The sequence below is a fragment of the Eleutherodactylus coqui genome, chromosome 10 (assembly GCF_035609145.1).
Source record: "Eleutherodactylus coqui strain aEleCoq1 chromosome 10, aEleCoq1.hap1, whole genome shotgun sequence".
NCBI lineage: Eukaryota > Metazoa > Chordata > Amphibia > Anura > Eleutherodactylidae > Eleutherodactylus > Eleutherodactylus coqui.
Genome location: NC_089846.1, coordinates 57,697,330 through 57,717,669, shown reverse-complemented (window position 1 = coordinate 57,717,669; position 20,340 = coordinate 57,697,330). Strand labels below are relative to the sequence as shown.

Here is a 20,340-nt window from a genome sequence, read left to right as displayed (position 1 = left end):
TTTAAAAACTATCATACGGCGGCGGTTCTTACGCATCTTTTAGACTGGCATTATCACACTAACAATAAACAATGGATAGCATTGGAGCAAACCGATTGTACAGTTCCCCTGAGGCTACTCCCTTGAGTGAAAAAAGAGGATAGGGCCCAATCTGTAGGTTCAAACTACTTCCTTAGGGGTACACTCAGACTATAGGAAATACAAACCTGTCAACAAATCCTGTCCAGAGAGAATAGCACTTTGACACCATTTTTTAATAATCCAGCTTTCCCACCAGGAAGGGCGCGAGATCGCTTTCTGATTTGGAAAAATCGAGATGATACCAGGGTCCAGCAGGTTCTGGGTGGACAATCAATGCCTTCTCTTCAAGAACATAGACACCAATTCGGAGATATTCTTATCTCCTGGCTCGAGTATTTCCAGTTATGCTCCTTCCTTGTGCCTTGGGATGGAAGTGGCACCACAGGCTTAGAATTGACACCCTTTGAGGTGTTGTTTGAGTTGCAGTCCCCTCCGGAACATGTATTGTCATAAATATATGATCTTCAAGTGGGCCTGGGAGCAGGAGTTGGGGCAAGAAATCACACAGAGCGACTGGCAAAAGTCATTTATTTATACACACAAGTTGACAATGGAATGCGCTGCTCAGGAGAAAGAGTACAAGGTGTTGGCTAGATGGTACAGATACCCGACGCGACTCCACGCAATTTTCCACTTGGTGTCGGATATGTGTTGGTGCTGTGGGACTGACAGAGGCACTCTGCTACACGTCTGGTAGGGTTGCGATAAATTGCGCCCCTTTTGGGACAGGGTGTTTGCCACCTATAACTCGATGTGCAGAAAATCCGTAAACAACACTCCACGGATAGCTCTCCATTCTACTGGGCTCAATTAGTGCTCAAAAGGGAGATCTGCTCCATTTCTGTATTGCAGCAGCCAGAGCAGTTATCCCTCACCACTGACGAACCATACAAGTCCCCTCTATGAAAGAGTGGCAACAAGAAATGTCGTATCTCAACAATATGGAGAAGCTATGCGCGGAACACTCTCGAGAACCCGAAAAACAAAGGGAAAAATACAGAGAAACATGGGGGCCCTGGATTATGTTTTAGTCTTCCACAGAGTTCACCAGCCTGTTTCAATAGACCCACCCATGAGCCTAGAGGGGGACACAGGTCCGCCAGAATAAGGGACCGACAGGAATATGCACAAGGTGCCCCCCTTCCCCTCCCCACCCCCTTTTTTCTCTTTTTTTTCTTTGGTTTTGTGTATTTTGTGTGCTATTACTGAAGTGCCTTGCTATTCTGTCATATCTGTTTTTAATCTTCTCAGAGTTTTCTATATTTTCCCTTTTTTTTCTTATTCTTCCCCTTTCCAATTAGAGGGATTTCTATTTTCTAAATGGTAGCATTTTATTGTGATATGAGGCCCCAACCCTATTTTCAGCCAGTTTTGCACTGATATAGTTAAAGAATAGATGACTGGGGGGAGGAGGTCTGGGAGATCACTTTTGAGCTAGAAGAAATATTTGTTCTATTTGTCGTTCCAATGAAGATGTGCCTAATTGCTGTACAATGTGAATTGAAGGTCCTGCGAGACCCGTCTTTATTTCTACTGCTATTTTCTAATGTTTGAGAAATATTTAAAATTTAATAAAAAGAGAATAAACATAAAATGTTCCTTGTAGTGTTTATTGGGTAAAACTAATCTCTCTTTGTATTACATAAGGTGTCATGTAGCATTTACTGGTCACAAGGCCACACTCTACCATGTTTTTCACTATAATGTTATTAAGATGGTTATGAAGAGCAGTAGGGATAGTTGTGAGGCATTTCCCCAGTCCTTGATCATACCAACCTTATTGCCCCATACTAATACAATCAAAGAACTTGCACTTATAACCATGCAAGCCACACTGTCCCCATAATAACTAAATAATAATCTTTTTTTGTATAGCACTAACTTATTCCACAGCGCTTTCAAGCATGAGAGAACACACACAATACAATAGTTACATGTGATATATAATCAGTTTGAAACAAATGGGGTAGGGGGAGATAAGCTATGGGGGGGACACAGGCAGTACAGAAATTACATGTGGAAATCAGTTATTAGGAAGCAAACAGGGTGGGGAGCTAATGAGGTGCAGGGGTAGGGGTCGAATGCAATAGGCAAGGTGGAAGGTGTGGGCAGCCATAGCGAGAGACAGGGGACTAGGTCAGGAGATTTGGTATGACTCCCTGAAGAGGTGTGCTTTTAAAGCGCGCCTGAAGTTTCGTGCATTGGGGATTGTCTGGATGCCTTGGGGTAGAGCGTTCCAGAGGATGGGTGCTGCTCTGGAGAAGTCCTGTAGGAGAGCATGTGAGGTTTGTATTAGAGGGGTGCTTAGTCTGAGGTGTTAGTGGATTGGAGTGTGCGGGCTGGGTGGTATACGGACAAAAGGAAAGCGATGTACGGTGGCACGGCACCATGGAGAGCTTTATGGGTGAGGAGTTTAAATTTAGTTCTGCAGTGAATGGGCAGCCAGTGCAATCAGAGGCATCTGAGAAACGGCTCGATAGAAAAATGAGCCTAGCTGCTGCGTTTACTATGGATTGGAGAGGGGAGAGTCTGGTGTAGGGAAGGCCAATGAACATTGAGTTGCAGTAGTTGAGTTGGGAGTGTATGAGGGCAACAACGAGTGTCTTTAGTGTGTCTGTGGTGAGGAAGGTCCTGATTTTACCAATATTTCTGAGGTGCAGGTGGCATGTACAGGCTAGAGATTGGATGTGGGAGGGGATAAAGGAGAGGTCAGAGTGCAGTGTGACCCCAGGGCAGTGGGTGTGCTGCCTGGGGGTTATGGTGGTGCTAGGTACTGATATGGAAATGTTAGGGGCAGGTCAGCTGGTTGAAGGTGGAAAGACGAGGTAAACTTTTGAGAGGCTAAGTTTGAAAAAGAGGGAGGACATGGTGTTAGAGACCGCAGACAAGATGTTGGTGAGATTTTGGAGGAATGATGTGTAGCTGGGTGTCATCAGCGTAGAGATGGTATTGGAGGCTGAATTTGTGGATGGTTTGTCCAATTGGCGCTGTGTAGATAGAAGAGAAGGGACCAAGGACCAAGCCCTGGGGGACCCCGACAGCGAGAGGAAGTGGATAGGAGATAGAGCCAGCAAAGGAGACACTGAAAGAGCGGTCAGAGAGGTAGGAGGAGATCCAGGAGAGAGCAGTGTCCTTTAGGTTGATTAAGCGTAGCATAATGAGAATGAGGTCATGGTCAACAGTGTCAAATGCAGCAGAGAGGTCAAGAAGGATTAGTAGGGAGTAGTCTCCTCTCAGCTTTGCCGTCACCAGCTCATTTGATACTTTTGTGAGGGCGGTTTCGGTCGAGTGTAGGTGGCGGAAACCGGACTGGAGGGGGTCGAGGAGAGAGTTGTCAGAGAGAAAGTGTGTGGGCTGGAGTAGACTATGCATTCTTGTAATTTGGAGATAAAGGGGAGGTTTGAAATGGGTCAGTAGTTGGCAGCATCGGTCGGGTCAAGGGTTGTTTTTTTTTTTAGTAGAGGCGTGTTGGATAATAGAGTGTTTGAATGAGGAGGGGAAGGTACCAGAGGTCAGAGAGAGATTGAAGATGGTAGTGAGGTGGGTAATGACAGCCGGGGAAAGGGACCGGAGGAGGTGAGAGGGAAGAGGGTCACTAGCGCAGGTGCTGGGGTGAGCAGCGTAAAGCAGTCTGGAGCCTTCTTCCTCTGTCGTTGGTTCTAGTATAGATAGTGAGTGGGTGATGGATGCAGTGCTGAGGAGACCATGCAGTTTTCAGAGATTTCTTTTCGGATGTTGTCGATTTTTTTTCTTTGAAATAGGCGGCTAGTTCTCCAGCACTGAGATCCATCACGGGGGCCTGTTCTTTGGGACTGAGGAGGGAGTAGAAGGTGTTGAAGAGTCGTTTGGGGTTGTGGGATAGTGAGGAGACAAGGGAGGTGAAATAACTATGAAAGCCTCAATAACGTGTCACCCTCCATAACACAACTGTAGTACCCCTATAATAATGCCAGTCTCCTGCTCCATAATAAAAGCTAGGAAAAGAAGGAGTTACCAGCAGCACTCAATTAAAGCTGTATCCAGTGAGGGAAGCATTCATGCAAATGCCACAATAAATGGATCATGAACCATGATCCACATATCACATCCAGTAAAGAAATAGTGGCAGCATCAATGCTTGAAAAAGGCCAGATAGCCGAAATGTTACCTGATTTTTCTGGAAAACTCAATGTTCTTCTCCAGTTCAATGAGAGCCACATCGTAATCAAAGGAATTCGGCACTTTCTTGTCCTGTTTGCCCGCTGGGTCGTACTTCTCATGACGGTAAAGGTTCTTCACTTTGAATGTCTTATCTGCAATAGATGTAAATAGAGTAAGCAGACACATACATAGTCCTGAATGCCTCATATTGTAGGGTGTCTCCTAGAGACTCATATCCCTGATAGAGAACGTGTTAGAGGTTGTAGTTGGACATCAGCTGGAGCTTGAATGAAAATGGGAGCACTTACCTCCAACACTGACACTGATAGCATGGAGAGAATCATTAATGTAGAAGCAGTGAGCGGCAGTCAAGATGAAAAATTTGCTCACAATGGATCCTTTACACTTTTCTTGAGAACGTTCACGCTTTAAGTAAATAAAAGGAAAGAAAAGTGTCAAAAAGTGTGGTAGATTCCAGCTCTTCTGAATATATGATAATAAATGGAGCCTGATGCTGGCACTTCATGTATACAGTCTATTGGAAAATAACACCATCTGCTTTTTCTACAGCTATACTGCAATAGAATTATATGGCTTTCAGGCAGCTTACTGACACCACTTATCTGCAGCTGCCTGGCACTACAAGATTATGGCTTTCTGATAGCACGCTGCTACTATTAATATACAGCTTTCTTATACTACATGATTACGGCTTTCCAACAGTTTGCTCATGCAAATCTTTAGATTTTTTGCATTATATAGTTATAGCTTTCTAATAGATTGATGAAATCTTTAATCACCAGCTTTGTGGCATTTCAGGTTTATAGCATTCTGACAATTTAAGGCCCTTTTACACAGGCAAGTGATCATGAACAAGCGTTTATTAGAACACTTGTTCACCTGCTCATTGCCCGTTATAAACTAATGAACGCTTGTTCGCATGCTCATGGCCCTTTATAAACAGGTCAACGATCGGCCAAAAAACAAGCAAACACTTGTTTATGCCTGATCGCATCTTTGGTGCAGCCAGAAAATGCACTTTACTCAGCAGCACATCTCCATGTGTGAACAGGAGGGATGTACTGCTGACATCAATGGAAGTGAATGGGGGACGAACAATCATCTGAAGGTTGGGCCATATTTATACGGGCAATATTCTGACGTGAGTTCCGTCCGATTGCAGTATGGTCGGAATTCGCACAGGAAATGAACCAATTCACTTGTACACAAGCGATTTTTCACTAATTGCCGCATCTCCTATTTTGATGTGAGTCCTGCTGTGCTGATTGCTAAGCTAAAGAGCTGTTGCTGAGGACTGTTGGAGCTGCGGACTGCTGCTGCCAAGAACCTCTGGTTCAACAAGCTGCAGGATCACCTGGTATTACTGTATCTTGACGCCAACAGGAAGTCCTGGTGGAACCAAGATTGACAGGGGGGTGATGCCCCCTGTAGCTGATTGGCTGGCGGCATTGCTTCCCTGCAGGTCCTCGGCGCTCTGTAGAATACTGTAGGCTGTGATGTAAGCTCCCCACTGATGCTCATAGCAGCATTTCCAATTTGGAAGGAACAGAAGTGCATTGCTGTTGCGCTCCAGACACTGGCCCCCAGAAGCGTGCTGATGTTTCAGGTTTCAAACCCCCCCTCCGGTCCGAGCAGCATGCTACTGTTCAGGACATTGTCCGCTACTCACATTTCACTCCTTCTTACTGCTGTGCCCCGCTCCTCCAGACCTCCGCTGGTCACAGTAAGCACCCCGGACCTCCGCTGGTCACAGTAAGGCCACCCCCTCCGGATCTCCGCTGGTCACAGTAAGCCCCCCGGACCTCCGCTGGTCACAGTAAGCCCCCCGGACCTCCGCTGGTCACAGTAAGCACCCCGGACCTCCGCTGTTAACAGTACCCCCTCCGGACCTCCGCAGCTCACACTGCCCCCCGCCCCCTCCCCTACCACCGATCTGTTTCAGCACTTGTGCTCAGCAAGAGAAACGACGTAATCTTGTAGATATGATACCTTTTAATGGCTAACAAAAATACATGATGTAATAATAGCGAGCTTTCGTACCAACGCAGGGTACTTCTTCCGGCTTAAATGGATTGGATCTGAAGAGGCATGCATATTTATACACACTTATAACATACATACTTATGACAAGGCACAGATATGGATGTGATTGGTTCGCACTTAAAAGGAATTCTGCAACTAGACACTGATAGCGGAGTGAAAGTTTTATGGTCCCTAAATTACTGTTGGAGGGGGGGGAAAGGTCAACAGGCTTGAATTGTTATAAGAGATACACAAACATTTTTAGCTAAATACTGATAAGGGAGTGAAAGTTTATGGTCCCTGAATTACTGTTGATGGGGGTCTTATCTATCTGTGCTACTGGCTAACACGGTACCAGATCTTTGTTTTCATTAGCACTTGTGCTGTCACAGCTGAAATGTCGGCGATCATTGTCAGTGGTCCTCTGGTCTTCCACTGAAGTGCAGTGGTCCTGCGGTGAACACACTGAGGCTGGCATTAATCTGAGGCAGCGCGCATTAATGGGGGAGGACAGCGGTGAAGCTGCTACCGGCACTGGGAGTACAGCGGGAATGCCGCTTGCGGCGGCGAGGAAGGCGCTTCCAGGGGTAAAAGCCAAGGACTGCAGGGGCCAGGGCCTCGGATCATCTTGCCGCCGGGGGATTCCAGGGTCCAGGTCTGACACCCCTGCTAAACTCCTTGCAGCGTGCATTGCCTGGCATACAGACGCTACTAGGACCTTCAATACTTGACCCCATAGGGAGCTGGGGGTGCGAGAGGGGCGTTCCTCCTGTCAAACCCCTAGCTTCCGGTGGCATCAAGATACACTAATGCTGGATCACCCAACTTCAGGAACCATTTGCCCACCTCTGACAGGGTTTCCCAATGACTATCCAAGAGGGTAGTAACAGGACCTCCACCGTTGTGAAGCTCGCAAGAAGTATTTGCTTGAGCTATACATCAACTGAGACACAGCTGCCAGACATGTAAGAGACCGGTCTCTACCTTGCCAAAATGTGAATAGGGACAGTGCAGTCACCTCTAGCAATTACAGGTTGTTGATGTCCCCTTTTTTTCTTCTAAGCCCAGACTGCCATGAAAACTTCTTGCAGCCTCAACTTCTACCTTCCCTTTCTGCTGCTACACCCCAATTAACCTCTTAGTAATTGCCTCATAGTGCTAATGTCCCCCATTGCCCCACAAAGTTATACCGTCCCTAACCAGTAATAGTGCCCATGACTAATAATAGTGTCTCCTCTGTGGCCCCAACTAACGACAGTGGAGAGAACCATTGCTTGTTGTCAAGGCAGGTTGTTATGCCCCTCCGCCTTTCATTTTAATTTGGTAAGGATGAGGGGTGCCCGATCACATATTCATGGTGGTGAACTCAACTGGGACATGACGTCACTCTTGTCGCTATTTGTGGTATTTGGGGGCAATGTTGGATTGCTTGTTTATAGGTTATATAACTAAACTGCCGACCATAAACTGTTGTATATAGTTTTATTGGGGTTTGGGGTAGTTGATTATTTATCTGACCCTCCCAAGGCTGTGAGAATCAAGACCTTCAGTTACAGCAACATGTCTCCTAGCTGATAAACATAATGTCCCTGTATTTGTGTGTGCAGGGAGTGTCTTTGTTAGGGCAGGGCAAGGAACTTCTGCTTAAATAACAACTGCGACAGAACATCATCAGACTTTGCGCTTTGTGTCTTGCAAACTGTCCCCATCGGCCATACTTATAATCTCTTTATCTATCTGCCTTAACATTATAACCCTATTCTAAATTAGTCAAAAACAGCATAACTCTTGACAACATGACAACTGAAAGAGCAGAGACAGGATGTGGCAATTCAATTGCAATACATATGTTGTAGTGAGAGATCCAGGGTGTTCAAATAAAGGTAACATCAATTAAAATGCATATCAAAAGAAACACTGGGCTCACACAAAAATCATCATGAACTAGTTTTACCGCATGATACCACACTCGGTCACCTCCACCTCTGTCTATGTTTTTAATTGCCTATTCTACATTAACCTAATTAACTTTCTACAGCCTTCGGGTGCGGGCAGACGAGCGTAGGCGTATTTACGTTCGCACGAGCGCAACGTATAATCGCCCGAGCGATCGTTTTTCACCGATCACGACCAGAGCTAGAAAGCGTATTTTCATTTGTTCCTACTTTGCAAACGGTCTTTTCGGCGATCGAATATGCGTTGGCGCGTATTTCGGTCGCATATGTTCCGTTTTTTTTCGAATTGCCGTTTTTACGCGCCGTAAAATCGCCCATGTGAACGAATACATTCGAAACCATTGCCTCAGATGGTCACGTATATACGTTTGGTCGCAAAAACGCGCCGTTTATGCGCTCGTCTGCCCGCACCCTTCCACAGTGTGACCGGATTATTGGGCACAGAACTACTAGAAGTATTGGTTCCATGATATAGCACATTTTAGTCATTACGTGTTTAGTGTCAAGTTAATATTTGCTACATCTGTACATACCCTAAGATGGTGCTATTAAATAATATAATATGGCTGTTCTATTTGCACTTTAAGCAGCTTAAATTTTATTGTGGACCGTTAAAGTAAAACATGACAATGCAGCCTTCACATCAAAAAACATTGTGCACCCCTGATCTACAGTATAGTATCCTCACCTTGCAGGCCCATGACTTTCTGACCCTATGTTTCTTTTGGTGTAGCATGCCTAAGGCCCCCTTCACATGGGCGTATTTAAGCATGCAATATGCAGGGAATAGAACCCATTGATTTTAATGGATTTGTTCACATGCGCGTATTTTACCTGCGCATTTCAGTTGCACAAAAAATAGCAACATGCTCTTTTTCCCTGCACATTTATGCACCCAAAGGCTCACGCAAGAGGCTAAGAGATGCAGGAGCATAACTATAGGGGATGCAGTTGCACCCAGGCCCAGGAGCCTTAGGGGGCCCATAAGACCTCTCTTCTCCATATAGGGAGCCCAGTACTATTAATAAAGAATTATAGTCAGGGAACCTATTACAGATTTTGCAATGGGTCCAGAAGCTTCAAGTTATGCCTATGCGTAATACTGCATAATTTCAGAGCGAAAAGAACACATCTAGAATTTATTAGACTAATTAGCCATTTCAATCAGTGCATCTTTTCTGCACGCAAATAAACATGCCTTGCAGACGCAAAAAGTACAGTAAAATACGCCAATGGGCAAACAAAACAACATAGTTTTAGACTTTTCCAGAGCAGCACCTGTCCTCTGGAACGTGCTACCAAAAGCTATCCGGACAATCACTGACACACTACACTTCATGCGTGCTCCTAAAACCACCTCTTCAGGGAGGCATACCACATCTCCTAAACCAAACCCCTCTGTACCCTGCCTGATAACATGCTCCCTGTCCCACAGACTGGCATTCCTGCTAACCATAATCAACCAGCATCTGCAGTCATACCAATTCAGCCACCATACGGCCTGACCATTGTCTGTGTGTACAGCATCCCTCACTCTCCACCTGGCCATACTGTGCACATCTCCAGCCCCTTTACCTTCTGTATCACCCCATTATCTGTAGTATGTAAGCTCGTTGGAGCAGCACCCTCACCCCTATTGTTTCCATCAACTGATTACTTCATGTAACCTTGTTATTTCCCCTGTATTGTAAGCGCTGCGGAATATGTTGGCGATATATAAATAAAGATTATTATAGTTTATTCCGCTAATACGCAGCTCTCAGGAGCACACAAATATGTTTATGCTTGTGTGAAGGGGGCCTAAGGCTCTCTTACAGTATGCTTGTGAATGGTTTTGAGGCACTAAGCATAAATGGACTCAAGTAAATGGGCTGTTTTTAATTATTTATTAAGAGCGTGGTGATGGCCACTTACAGCGATGGTAATTTTAGCAATCCAAGGATACTTTTCTTGTACATCTTCTTTCGCTATAGGAAAGAATTCTCTGGAAAGTCCACACATCTGCATAGTTTCTGCCACATCTAAAAGTAAGGAATAAAAAGCAAACTTGATAAAGAAACAGAACCCATCCATACAGGACAGATTAATGTTGTGGGCAGCTCCAAGGCACAAAATGTGATGGGTTCCTCCATCCCACCTATCAGACCTGAACTCCCCCTAACTGTAGCAAGGAGGTATCCTGTAGGTCTAGAAGAAAGGAGGTTTCTACAACATAGGGGTTCTTTACTGTAAGAGCAGTAAGACTAAGGAACTCTCTGCCTGAGGACGTGGAAATGGCAAACTCACTAAAAGAATACAAGAGGGTCTTGGACGCCTTCCTGGAGTGTAACAATATTCCATGTTATAGTCACTAATTACTTTACAAAGGTCAGTGATCGAGAGATTTATTCTGATTGCAAGACTTTGAGTTGGGAAGAATTTTTTTCCTCCTAAAATGAGGATAACTACTTTCTACCTATGGAGTTTTTTGCCTTCCTCTGGATCAATGTTGCATCTTTTTTTCAGCTTTACACACTAAGTTACTATGTAGGAGAATTTGGCAGACATGACCGTGGCCCTTGCCACTAAAGTCTATAGACCACCAAAACTGCCATATGTATACTTTTCTATACTCATTGCCATATCAGTAAAGGATTCCAGCCTGTGGCCTGGTCTCCCAGCAGCTCCACACAGGCAGATGTAATGACATCATCACATCATAACAGTAGGGAAGGAAGAGATGTAAAGTTTCTTACCTAACATTTCATCAAAGGCCTCCTTTATTCCATGTGTAGAGTTCAACTTGAAGACATGCTTCTCGGGATGTTTCTTGGATGCAAGTTCATTGATTTCATTTTCATCGGTTTCCTCACCCAGGCCAAACACATAGACATCTGTACATAGTAGAAAAGTGATTAATTAAATGTGAGATAATGGATTGTAAATTGTTGAGGTGGCCATTCACTGTGAGGCAGGCCGTTATTTCCAGTTTCTGCTGTAATGTTCTTACTTCTTTTCCAAACTATAACCCTTCCCAACAGTACAGTACAACTTCGGTATGCATATCTTGTGGTGGGGGATTGTATCTCTGATTGTGGAACAGGCAAAGCTGGTAAAATGCATCACCCAAAGGTAACCCCCATACTGGGCAACTATTGTAATGAGTCAGTGGGTAAAGACCTGTTATTGTTTTTACAAACAGTGGGATGCATTTATTCAACTTTTCTTTTTATTAGTTAAAACCAGCAGATACGCGTTTCATGGTAGACCCTTTCATTAGTCAGGCTGGGTGCCTTCTGACAGTAGACGCAGAGAAGGATCATCATCTGATCTTTAGATTTGTCTGGCGGGTGCATAAACCAAGATTAAAACATGACACCTAACGCGCGAGAGGCTTTTGGGTGGAGTAGGTCTACCTGATTTCTCCTTATAGTATACAGTGTGTATTAGTAACTGCGTACTCGACCTCCTACACCATCGCCTTAAAAAAATTTGGGCGGAAATAGAATATGACCAGTAACCAGATTAGTTAGAGGTAGTATTCTGGATCCTGAGGAGGTATCATGACAATATAGTGGTATCCTCACCACTCCTTGATAAGATACTGCAAATCTGGAGGGATTCCTTGATTCATTTAAACTAGTTACCTCCCCAAGCCCACTCACCTTCTTGGTAGGTAATCCTCAATTCAAGGTCACACTGCAGAGCTCCTCTCTGCTATCCCTCCCTGGTCCCTACCCCCCCATTTAACAAACGTTTACTCACAAACAGGATTGAGACCCTCTAGGAACTTCTTTAGAGAATCTGTGACTCCTACTGGTGCCTGGTTACATTACTTTCAGTTAAGAAGTTTTGTGGACTCCCTGACACCTGAGGGGAACCTCACCAGATCCCTCACCCCATTTGAGGCTCTGTGTGTATCCGTGGACCCCCCAGACACTCTATCTCGGTGATCTACCAGGCGCTGCTGAGTCTAGAGGTGGGGAACTCTAAGCCGAGATATGTAGTGGCGTGGGAGAGAGAATTAAGTATATGCTTCCCGGTGGAGCTCTGGCATAAGGTCTTCCTCTTATCACACAAAATAGTGGTATCCTGTAGATTGGAGGAGATTAATTATAAGATCTTAACTCAATGGTACAGAACCCCAGAGAAATTACATAAAATGTATAGCCAGCACTCTCCCCTATGTTGGAGATGCTCCTCTGAGGTGGGCAACATGATCCACCTATGGTTGGAATGTTCTCCAGTGGCCAGCCTATGGCTAGATATTATGTCCCTCTACAACTTAGCGTGCCACTCCTCTGTTGCCTTAATTCTGGAAACTGCCCTCCTATCAATGTTTCCAGTACCCATTTCCAAAATAAAGGAATTACTGTTGTGCTTCTTTGTTGTGCAGCTAGACAAATCATCCCAAGATTAGGCATACCATGAGTGCTCCCTCCAGAGCATCATGGGTAGAATCAATGAACATTCTCCTGAGATATGAGAAAATGAGAGCTGAAGACAAAAACAAGTACTCTGAGTTCTTTGGCATCTGGCAACCATTGGTGTAGATACAAACATATCAGAGATTTAGGGATTGGATCATCTCAGGCACACATGACCTACAGCGATCATAATAACTTGAATGAAAAGAGGAAAACGATACCTGGTGTCCTCTACCCCTCCCTCCCCCTCTCTCCCCTCCTTCTACCCCTCCCCCCCTCTCTTTCCTCCTTCTACCCCTCTCTCCTACTCTCTCCTCTCCTTTTCTCTATCTTTTATCTTTTACTTCACAATGTGTTAAGTTGAGTTTGTTCATTAATATAACATAGAATCTGTGTAAAATTGACATCAGTGATTTCTATCGACCCCTGACTCGGGTAGGACCTGGGGGGAGGGTATGTAATAAGCTATATTGGTTGAGCTTATGAACCTGTATTGACCATGTTTATTTCAATTTAGCTGCTGTCTAATTAAACACTTAGTAAAATACTTTTGAGACCAAATGGGTTCTCTGAGACTAGGATATTGGTAATGACCTATCCTCATTTATTAAAACAAGGTGCAGGTACTGTATATACCATGTATACTCCATACCAAGATAATCTTCTCGCGCAACGTTTTTTTCGATGTCAAGCATTTGTTTGATGTACTTCATCTCCAAATTTGGGTCTCCACCCATATTATACTTTCCTACGGGGGAAAAAACAGTTGTTAAAAGGACATGACAAGAACCATTGTGTTTGTAATGACATGAAGAGCTAGCTGTGAGGATAAAATACTATATACAAATTCAAAGAGGAATATGAAGAACAGTGCTGGACTGGAGCTCCTTAGTCATGTTGAGTAATCTTTACTAAACTTTGGTTTGGGCATTTTTCCAAATTTGGCTAAAAAGTTCAGCTCAATCCGAATTAGTTTGTACTGAACCCGAACTTCACCAACACCCCTAAAACTGGGAGAAGAAGGAAAAGTTTAATTGGGTTCAACTGAGATGAATCGCCTGAGGTTCGGGTTCGCGCCAACTGAAGTTTTAGCAAAGTTCGACCTGAAACAGGGCTTGAGTATTTCGGTTCATTCAACACTACTCCTTAGGACCCCAGAGAAGATGATTCTAAGGGCCTATCCTCCATCTTATCGACATCTTGTTATCATTGCACACTGTAAGAATTCAGTACTAAGAAATGGCCAATTGAGGGCTGGTAGGTAGACTGGCCCTCAATTTCTGGAAGAGAGGTGTTGTCTTTTGCCTATTAATTACTAGACACTTGGCTAGGAGATCACTGAGGCAAGGGTAGTCCAAGGGCTTGGGGACTCTAATCACTGACTGGACTACTACTAAATATAAAATAACTAAACTTTATTAAATATCAATCACATTTTTGAACGAACAAACATACATTAAGGAATATTCATCAAAGAGATAGAAAATGAGAATAACCAAGGGGGAAACGATATTTTTGATACCTCAAGGTTACTTAATATGTGTCACATAAATCACTGATGAAAAAGTGAAAAATGATATCATGTATCCTCCCTAAAAAGTTATAGGTGGCACCGATTCTTAATATTTCACTATTTTTGGCCACTACGGATCCTGAGATAGATCATGGAAAACCAATTTTCTCATACTAAGGTGGTGCTTAGATTTAATTCCAACGCGTTTCGCTTGAGGTCAGCTCTTCAGGGGCTAAGATGACCTCCAGTATTTATATATATAAAGATACTCTAGTGGCTACAGTGTCTGACACGTACAGGGGAGACTGTATTCGTTATCCCTTAATAAAAAATTCGGAAGGACCACGGTGTAATGAGGATACAGATTGCTGCAATATAAGTTGTTACGTGCGCTATCTCTCTCCACCTAATCTCAGAACCCCCATATGCTTAAGGGGGGTCGCAGTCACAAAGGAGGAGCACGAGCTCCCTTCCCAGGGTATGGGATTTAATTCTATCCCTATCCTGTATTCTAGCAGTTTGGGAGTTACTATTTTTGGTAATTGCTCCTGTCTTTTCCCATCCTATCTAATTGTTTAAGGCCGTCCCTAGCTCAAATCTAATACAAGAATAGCTGTAATAAATCACCAGCCCTAATATAGATAGCCTAATTAGCCTCCAGTCTAAGAATTTGTGGAGGAAGATGCAGCAGTGGCTTTGAATTGAAGAGCAAAAAGAAGCTGTACGGCTGAGATGATACAAGGATGAAGCACTGGATGAGATCTGAAGCACCATCAGTGATCTGATACTTGCCATCTGTCATCAGTAGGATAACATTTCTCGTTTCCATGAACTTTTTGTGATCTCTCTTTTCTTCCAGAGACAACATTTTGCGAACTTCATGCAGAGCAGCCGAAGTATTTGTTCCCTGTTTATCTTCATGTTCTTTAAAAGAAAACCAGAAGCAGAATGATCAGGAAAAGGAGAAGTAATACAATTTGTCTTCAGGTGTTTCTACAATGAGGTTGTTGCAAAGAGTCTCACTGCTGAAATCCCCAGCGATCAGCTGTAAAGTGTTGAGAAACTTGGCAGTAAGTGTTTCCTTGCAGCGCCACCACAGGGGAAATGATGCATACACAGTGCCTATTCCCATCCGTTATTGGTATGTGTAATGCAGGACACGATAGGTCCTCCAGGTCGAGAAACATTCTTTATAACTTTTCTCCACTCTGCCTGAACAGAGGGCCCCCATTCTTCTTATGGCTTGGCTAAGCCAAGCATGTAGTGTATGTGAATGGAGGGGGGGTCAAGAATAGTTGTCTGCCAATCATCTAAAATATATAGCGAGCCTTTGTACTCTAGTTTGGCTGATGCTCTGTGACTGGTCATGTGACCTTATATCATTAGCAAAGTTATTGAGAATGCGACATGAACTTCCTTACCTGAATATTTTAAGTTTTTAATCCTTTCAATGACCGCCTCAGCGTCCGTACTGTCATGGTTAGCGAGCAGCACAGCGGGCTTTGCAAATGAAGCATATGAGATAACAGCATATCGAGGGGTAAAATCATAGCTGGCCATCTGTAGAGATAATTATAGTTGTGTTGAATCCAGTCTTTATAGCAGGTCATATACAATTAATTCACAGGATGACAGTCATGTTACCTATAACATCCAATCAGATTACAGCCATTATATAGCAAAAGCAAGCTTTAAAATTGAAGCAATGAGCTCCTGTCAAACCAATTTGATCAGCTTTCATGAGGAGGTAAATTCTAGACTGAACCGAGGAGAGTCATTGGATTGATCTTGTGTATCTGGGCTTTTCCAAAGCATTTGATACTGTGCAGTATAAATGGTTGGTATATAAAATAAGAATGCTTGCTCTGGGTGAGAATGTGTGTAAGTGGGTAAGTAACTGGTCAGTAATAGAAAGCAGAGGGTGGTTATAAATGGTACATACTCTAATTGGGTCATCGTCAGAGGCATAACTTGAAGCTGCTGGGCCCCAGTGAAAAATCTGGAACTCGGCCCCCAACTATAAAGCTTCATTGATTGTATTGGTTTGCAATATGGGGAGGAGAGACTTTATGGGCCCCTAGGGCTAAAGGGGGCAAGGTGTGACTTTACCCTCTGCACCCCCTATATTTATGCACCTGGTCATCGTTACTAGTGGGGTACCACAGGGGGCAGTACTGGGCCCTACTCTTTTTAATGTATTTATTAATGACCTGGTAGAAGGATTACACAGTAAAATACCAATATTTAATTAACACAAGAAAGTAATTAACACCAGAAAGGACACTATATGGTTACAAATGGATATGGATAAATTGTGGGTTTGAGGTTGAACACTGATAAATTTAAAATTATGCTCATGCCATGGAAAAATACATGTCACATGCATTAAAAGAGGTATAGGGGCGAGGGGCGAGAACATTATCCTTCCATTATATAAGGCACTAGTCAGGCCCCACATGGAATACTGTGTACAGTTCTGGACATCGGTGCTCAGGAAAGATGTTACAGTGCTTGAGGGGGTCCAAAGAAGGGCAACTAAACTAATACATGGAATGAAGGGACTGGAATACCCAGAGAGGCTATCAAAATTAGGATCATTCACCCTGGAAAAAAGACGGTTAAGGGGCGATGAAATAACTATGTATAAATCGTACTTAATGCCGAAGCTACGAGAAGATATAGGTGCAGGAGTTGAACACGTGGGTAGAAATACAGGGAGAAAAACAAAACAAAATCCTGATAGGGGTTTTCTATAGGCCACCAAAAGCAACAGAAGAAACTGAAATCTTATTATTAAAGCAAATAAAAGAGGTGTCAAACCGCAATGAAGTAATTATTATGGGGGACTTTAATTATCTGGATATAATATGGGAAGACGAAACCTGCAAATCTCACAAGGGTGATAAGTTCTTGAGAACAATCAAAGATAACTACCTTACCCAACTTGTGCAGGAACCAACGAGAGGGAGGGCCACTCTGGACTTACTATTAACTAACAAACCAGACAGAATCACAGGGGTGCAAGTATAGGGACACTTGGGAAATAGTGACCACAATATAATTAACTTCTTGCTGTCATTTAACAAGAAGCCTTATTATGGAGCGACAAAAAACTAAACTTTAGTAAAGCAAAATTTGATCAGCTCAGAACTGCTATCGGTAACATTAATTGTAACATAAATAACAGTACAGACGACAAATGGGAGAAGTTTAAAAACATCGTAATTACTTTATTAGAGATGAGTGAGTACCCAAATGCTCGGGTCCTCATTATTCGAGTCAAGCTTTTCGTTAAATTTGAGAGCTCTATTCGAATAACAAACCCCATTGACTTCAATGGGAGACTCTGGCATTTTTGTATGGGACCCGCTGGGTGCCGAGCTTTTTTTTTTTCTTCTCTCACATGGACAGGAGAAACGGATGTCACCAATATACAGTAAATGGGGTACTGCAAGGGAAAAGTTATATGGAAAAAGACCTGGGGGTACTAGTGGACTGTAGACTTAACAGGAGCAATCAATGCCAGTCAGCTGCTGCAAAAGCAAATAAAGTCTTGGGGTGCATTAAAAGAGGTATACAAGTGGGGGGGCGGGAACATTATTCTTCCACTATATAAGGCACTTGTCAGTGCCCACATGGAATACTGTGTACAGTTCTGGACACCAGTGCTCAGGAAAGATGTTGCAGTGCTTGAGGGGGTTCAAAGAAGGGCAACTAAATTATTAAACAGAATGGGAGGACTGGAATACCCAGAGAATCTAACAAAATTGGGATTATTTGCCCTGGAAAAAAGACGGTTAAGGAGCGACCAAATAACTATGTATAAATACATTAGGGGACAATACAAGGATCTCTCCCATGATCTGTTTATACCCAGGACTACGACGGTAACAAGAGGGCATCCGCTACATCTAGAAGAAGGCAGGTTTCATCACCAATACAGAAGGGGTTTCTTTACTGTAAGAGCAGTGGGACTGTGGAACTCTCTGCCTGAGGACGTGGTGATGGCAAAATCCATAGAGGAGTTTAAGAGGGACTAGATGTCTTTATAGTGCGCTATGATATTATAGTATATAGACATTAGGTGACTAGCGGGTTGTTGGACCTTGTCTTCATTCAGCCTAACATACTATGTTACTATGGTACATGCACATCCCACACACACACACCACTGTTGCATGTACATCGCATACAGCTCTGCTACATGCACGTCACACACACAGCACTGCTACATGTACATCACATACACCTCAGTTACATGTACGTCACACACATACAGCTCTGCTACATACATTCTTCATACAACAGGGATCAAAAGCAGCACAGCAGAGTCCTGCACACACTGATCACTCCCTGGTTATGTGACCCTGGACTCCCCGGACATCACAGGTCCTGTAAGCACACGGCTGCTGTAGTTGTTTGTTAGTATTGCATCCCCTACAAACCCCCGCGGCCTCAGTTGCTATGAAATACTAACAAACACCTAGCCGGACAGTAGCCGTGTACTTACAGGACCTGTGATGAGGTCACCATCATGTGATCAGGGGCGGAACATGTAACTCACGCACTCACAGACTGATAGGTCATCGTTAGTATTTTGAAGAACCATTTTACATGGGCCAATGCAGGTTTTTATACAAGTACGGATTTACAAGACACCTCTTAAGAAATCTGGCGCATCTCTGGGTATCCGTGTGGCAGAAAGCCAAATCCATTGGTATAGATTTACACTCTTGTTTACGCCAATTTCTGGTATAAATTTACAGGACTGAATTTTTGTTTTTAGGATGGTGAGTGTGATGAATAAAGGGGAAAATTGCCCAGTTTTTCACAAGTACAGCTTGTGCAAGGATATATGAATTTTTTTCTGCCACAGCTGTGACTTATGGCCCTTCTTCAATTACAGTACCTCCATTGTATTTGTGCAGTATAGGAACGCACAGAAGACCCCTATAATCATAATATTGTTTTGAATGGGTCTTATAAAATTGGTCCTGAAAAAAGGATAGGAGGCAATTTTAGAATATCGGCTGAGTACAGATGCCACTTCACACTAGTTGCAGGGTTTACATGGCTATAGGAATGGGTGTGAGGTAAGAACACATCATGGAGGACCTGTCAGAGCAGTGCTCTTGTGAGTGCAGAGGTTATAGCACTGGCACTTGTCTGGATGATATATCAGGATGTGCTCCAGTTCCCCTGCACCCCCTCTAATGAAAGAAAGTTGTGACCCACCACAATTCAGGCCTCTGGGGCACAATTTCACTGTGATTTAAAGTGGTTGCAAAATTTCTCATCTATTTCCAACCTGCTGAATGTAATAGAATCTGTTAATCTATATTTGTTTAGTAGTACATATTTAATTAAGGGCCAACCTTAGGGGTGTTTAATATTTGCAATTACTAAGGCTCCATAAGTGTGCTGCAGGGGGCAACAGTGATGTCCTGGAACCTGAAACTCATGACCACCAAAAGTCAGAATTAATTGCATACCAGTAGTAATGGTATTAAAACATTTAGCATTACTTTGTGAATGAATAAAGCTATTATTTGGCCACTGTATGTTGGTATTATCTGAGCACTGTATGGCCATATTTATATTCTGTAGACCTGTTACATAGACACTATACAGTATATTACTATTGCGGTGTATGGCGGTGGCAGTGCTGTATAATATTGCTATTTAGACAACTGTATGGAAGTGTTATATGTTATACTGTGTGGCACTACTATCTGAGTACCATCCTGAATGATGCTGATATGTCAGCACTATGGGGTATAGTTATTTGTACATTATATGACAGCTCACTATATGAGAGGGGATCAACAGAAGGTACCACATCAAACATATAGCCATCCCTACGTAGAGTAGTCTAAAAGGGCAGAGACCATAAAATCTGTATATGTTTTACATACCGTTTCTATGAACGACACACTGGCATTCTTAGTAATGTTAAAGTTATCCTCTCCTACACTTTTAGAGGCATCCATGATAATGAAAATATTCATGAGGCCTCCAGTTTGCACTTTTATTGCACGATAAGCCTGATCTGTGGGAAGAATGAAGGAAAATTTACCAAGAGACATATAATTATCTGTATAGTGGACTTAAACCAGCAGTAGTGAACTATAAGTACCATAGAGCAGTTTCTGACATGCCATCTTACAAAAACTGGGAAGCCGACACCCAAAACTGCAAGAAA

General features: G+C 43.4%; 1 protein-coding gene across 1 annotated transcript in view; it reads right to left on the bottom strand.

Moving 5' to 3' along the window:
* Positions 1–20,340, bottom strand: part of LOC136579753 (complement factor B-like) — a 56,311-nt gene that overhangs the window by 22,429 nt on the left and 13,542 nt on the right. Inside the window, exons 6-13 of the mRNA XM_066579814.1 lie at positions 20,054–20,187; positions 15,560–15,698; positions 14,931–15,062; positions 13,278–13,373; positions 10,955–11,092; positions 10,134–10,240; positions 4,530–4,647; positions 4,229–4,373 (exon numbers count right to left, since the gene is read on the bottom strand). Coding sequence (XP_066435911.1) covers positions 4,229–4,373; positions 4,530–4,647; positions 10,134–10,240; positions 10,955–11,092; positions 13,278–13,373; positions 14,931–15,062; positions 15,560–15,698; positions 20,054–20,187 — 1,009 coding nt within the window. The remainder of the gene's footprint in view (positions 1–4,228; positions 4,374–4,529; positions 4,648–10,133; positions 10,241–10,954; positions 11,093–13,277; positions 13,374–14,930; positions 15,063–15,559; positions 15,699–20,053; positions 20,188–20,340) is intronic.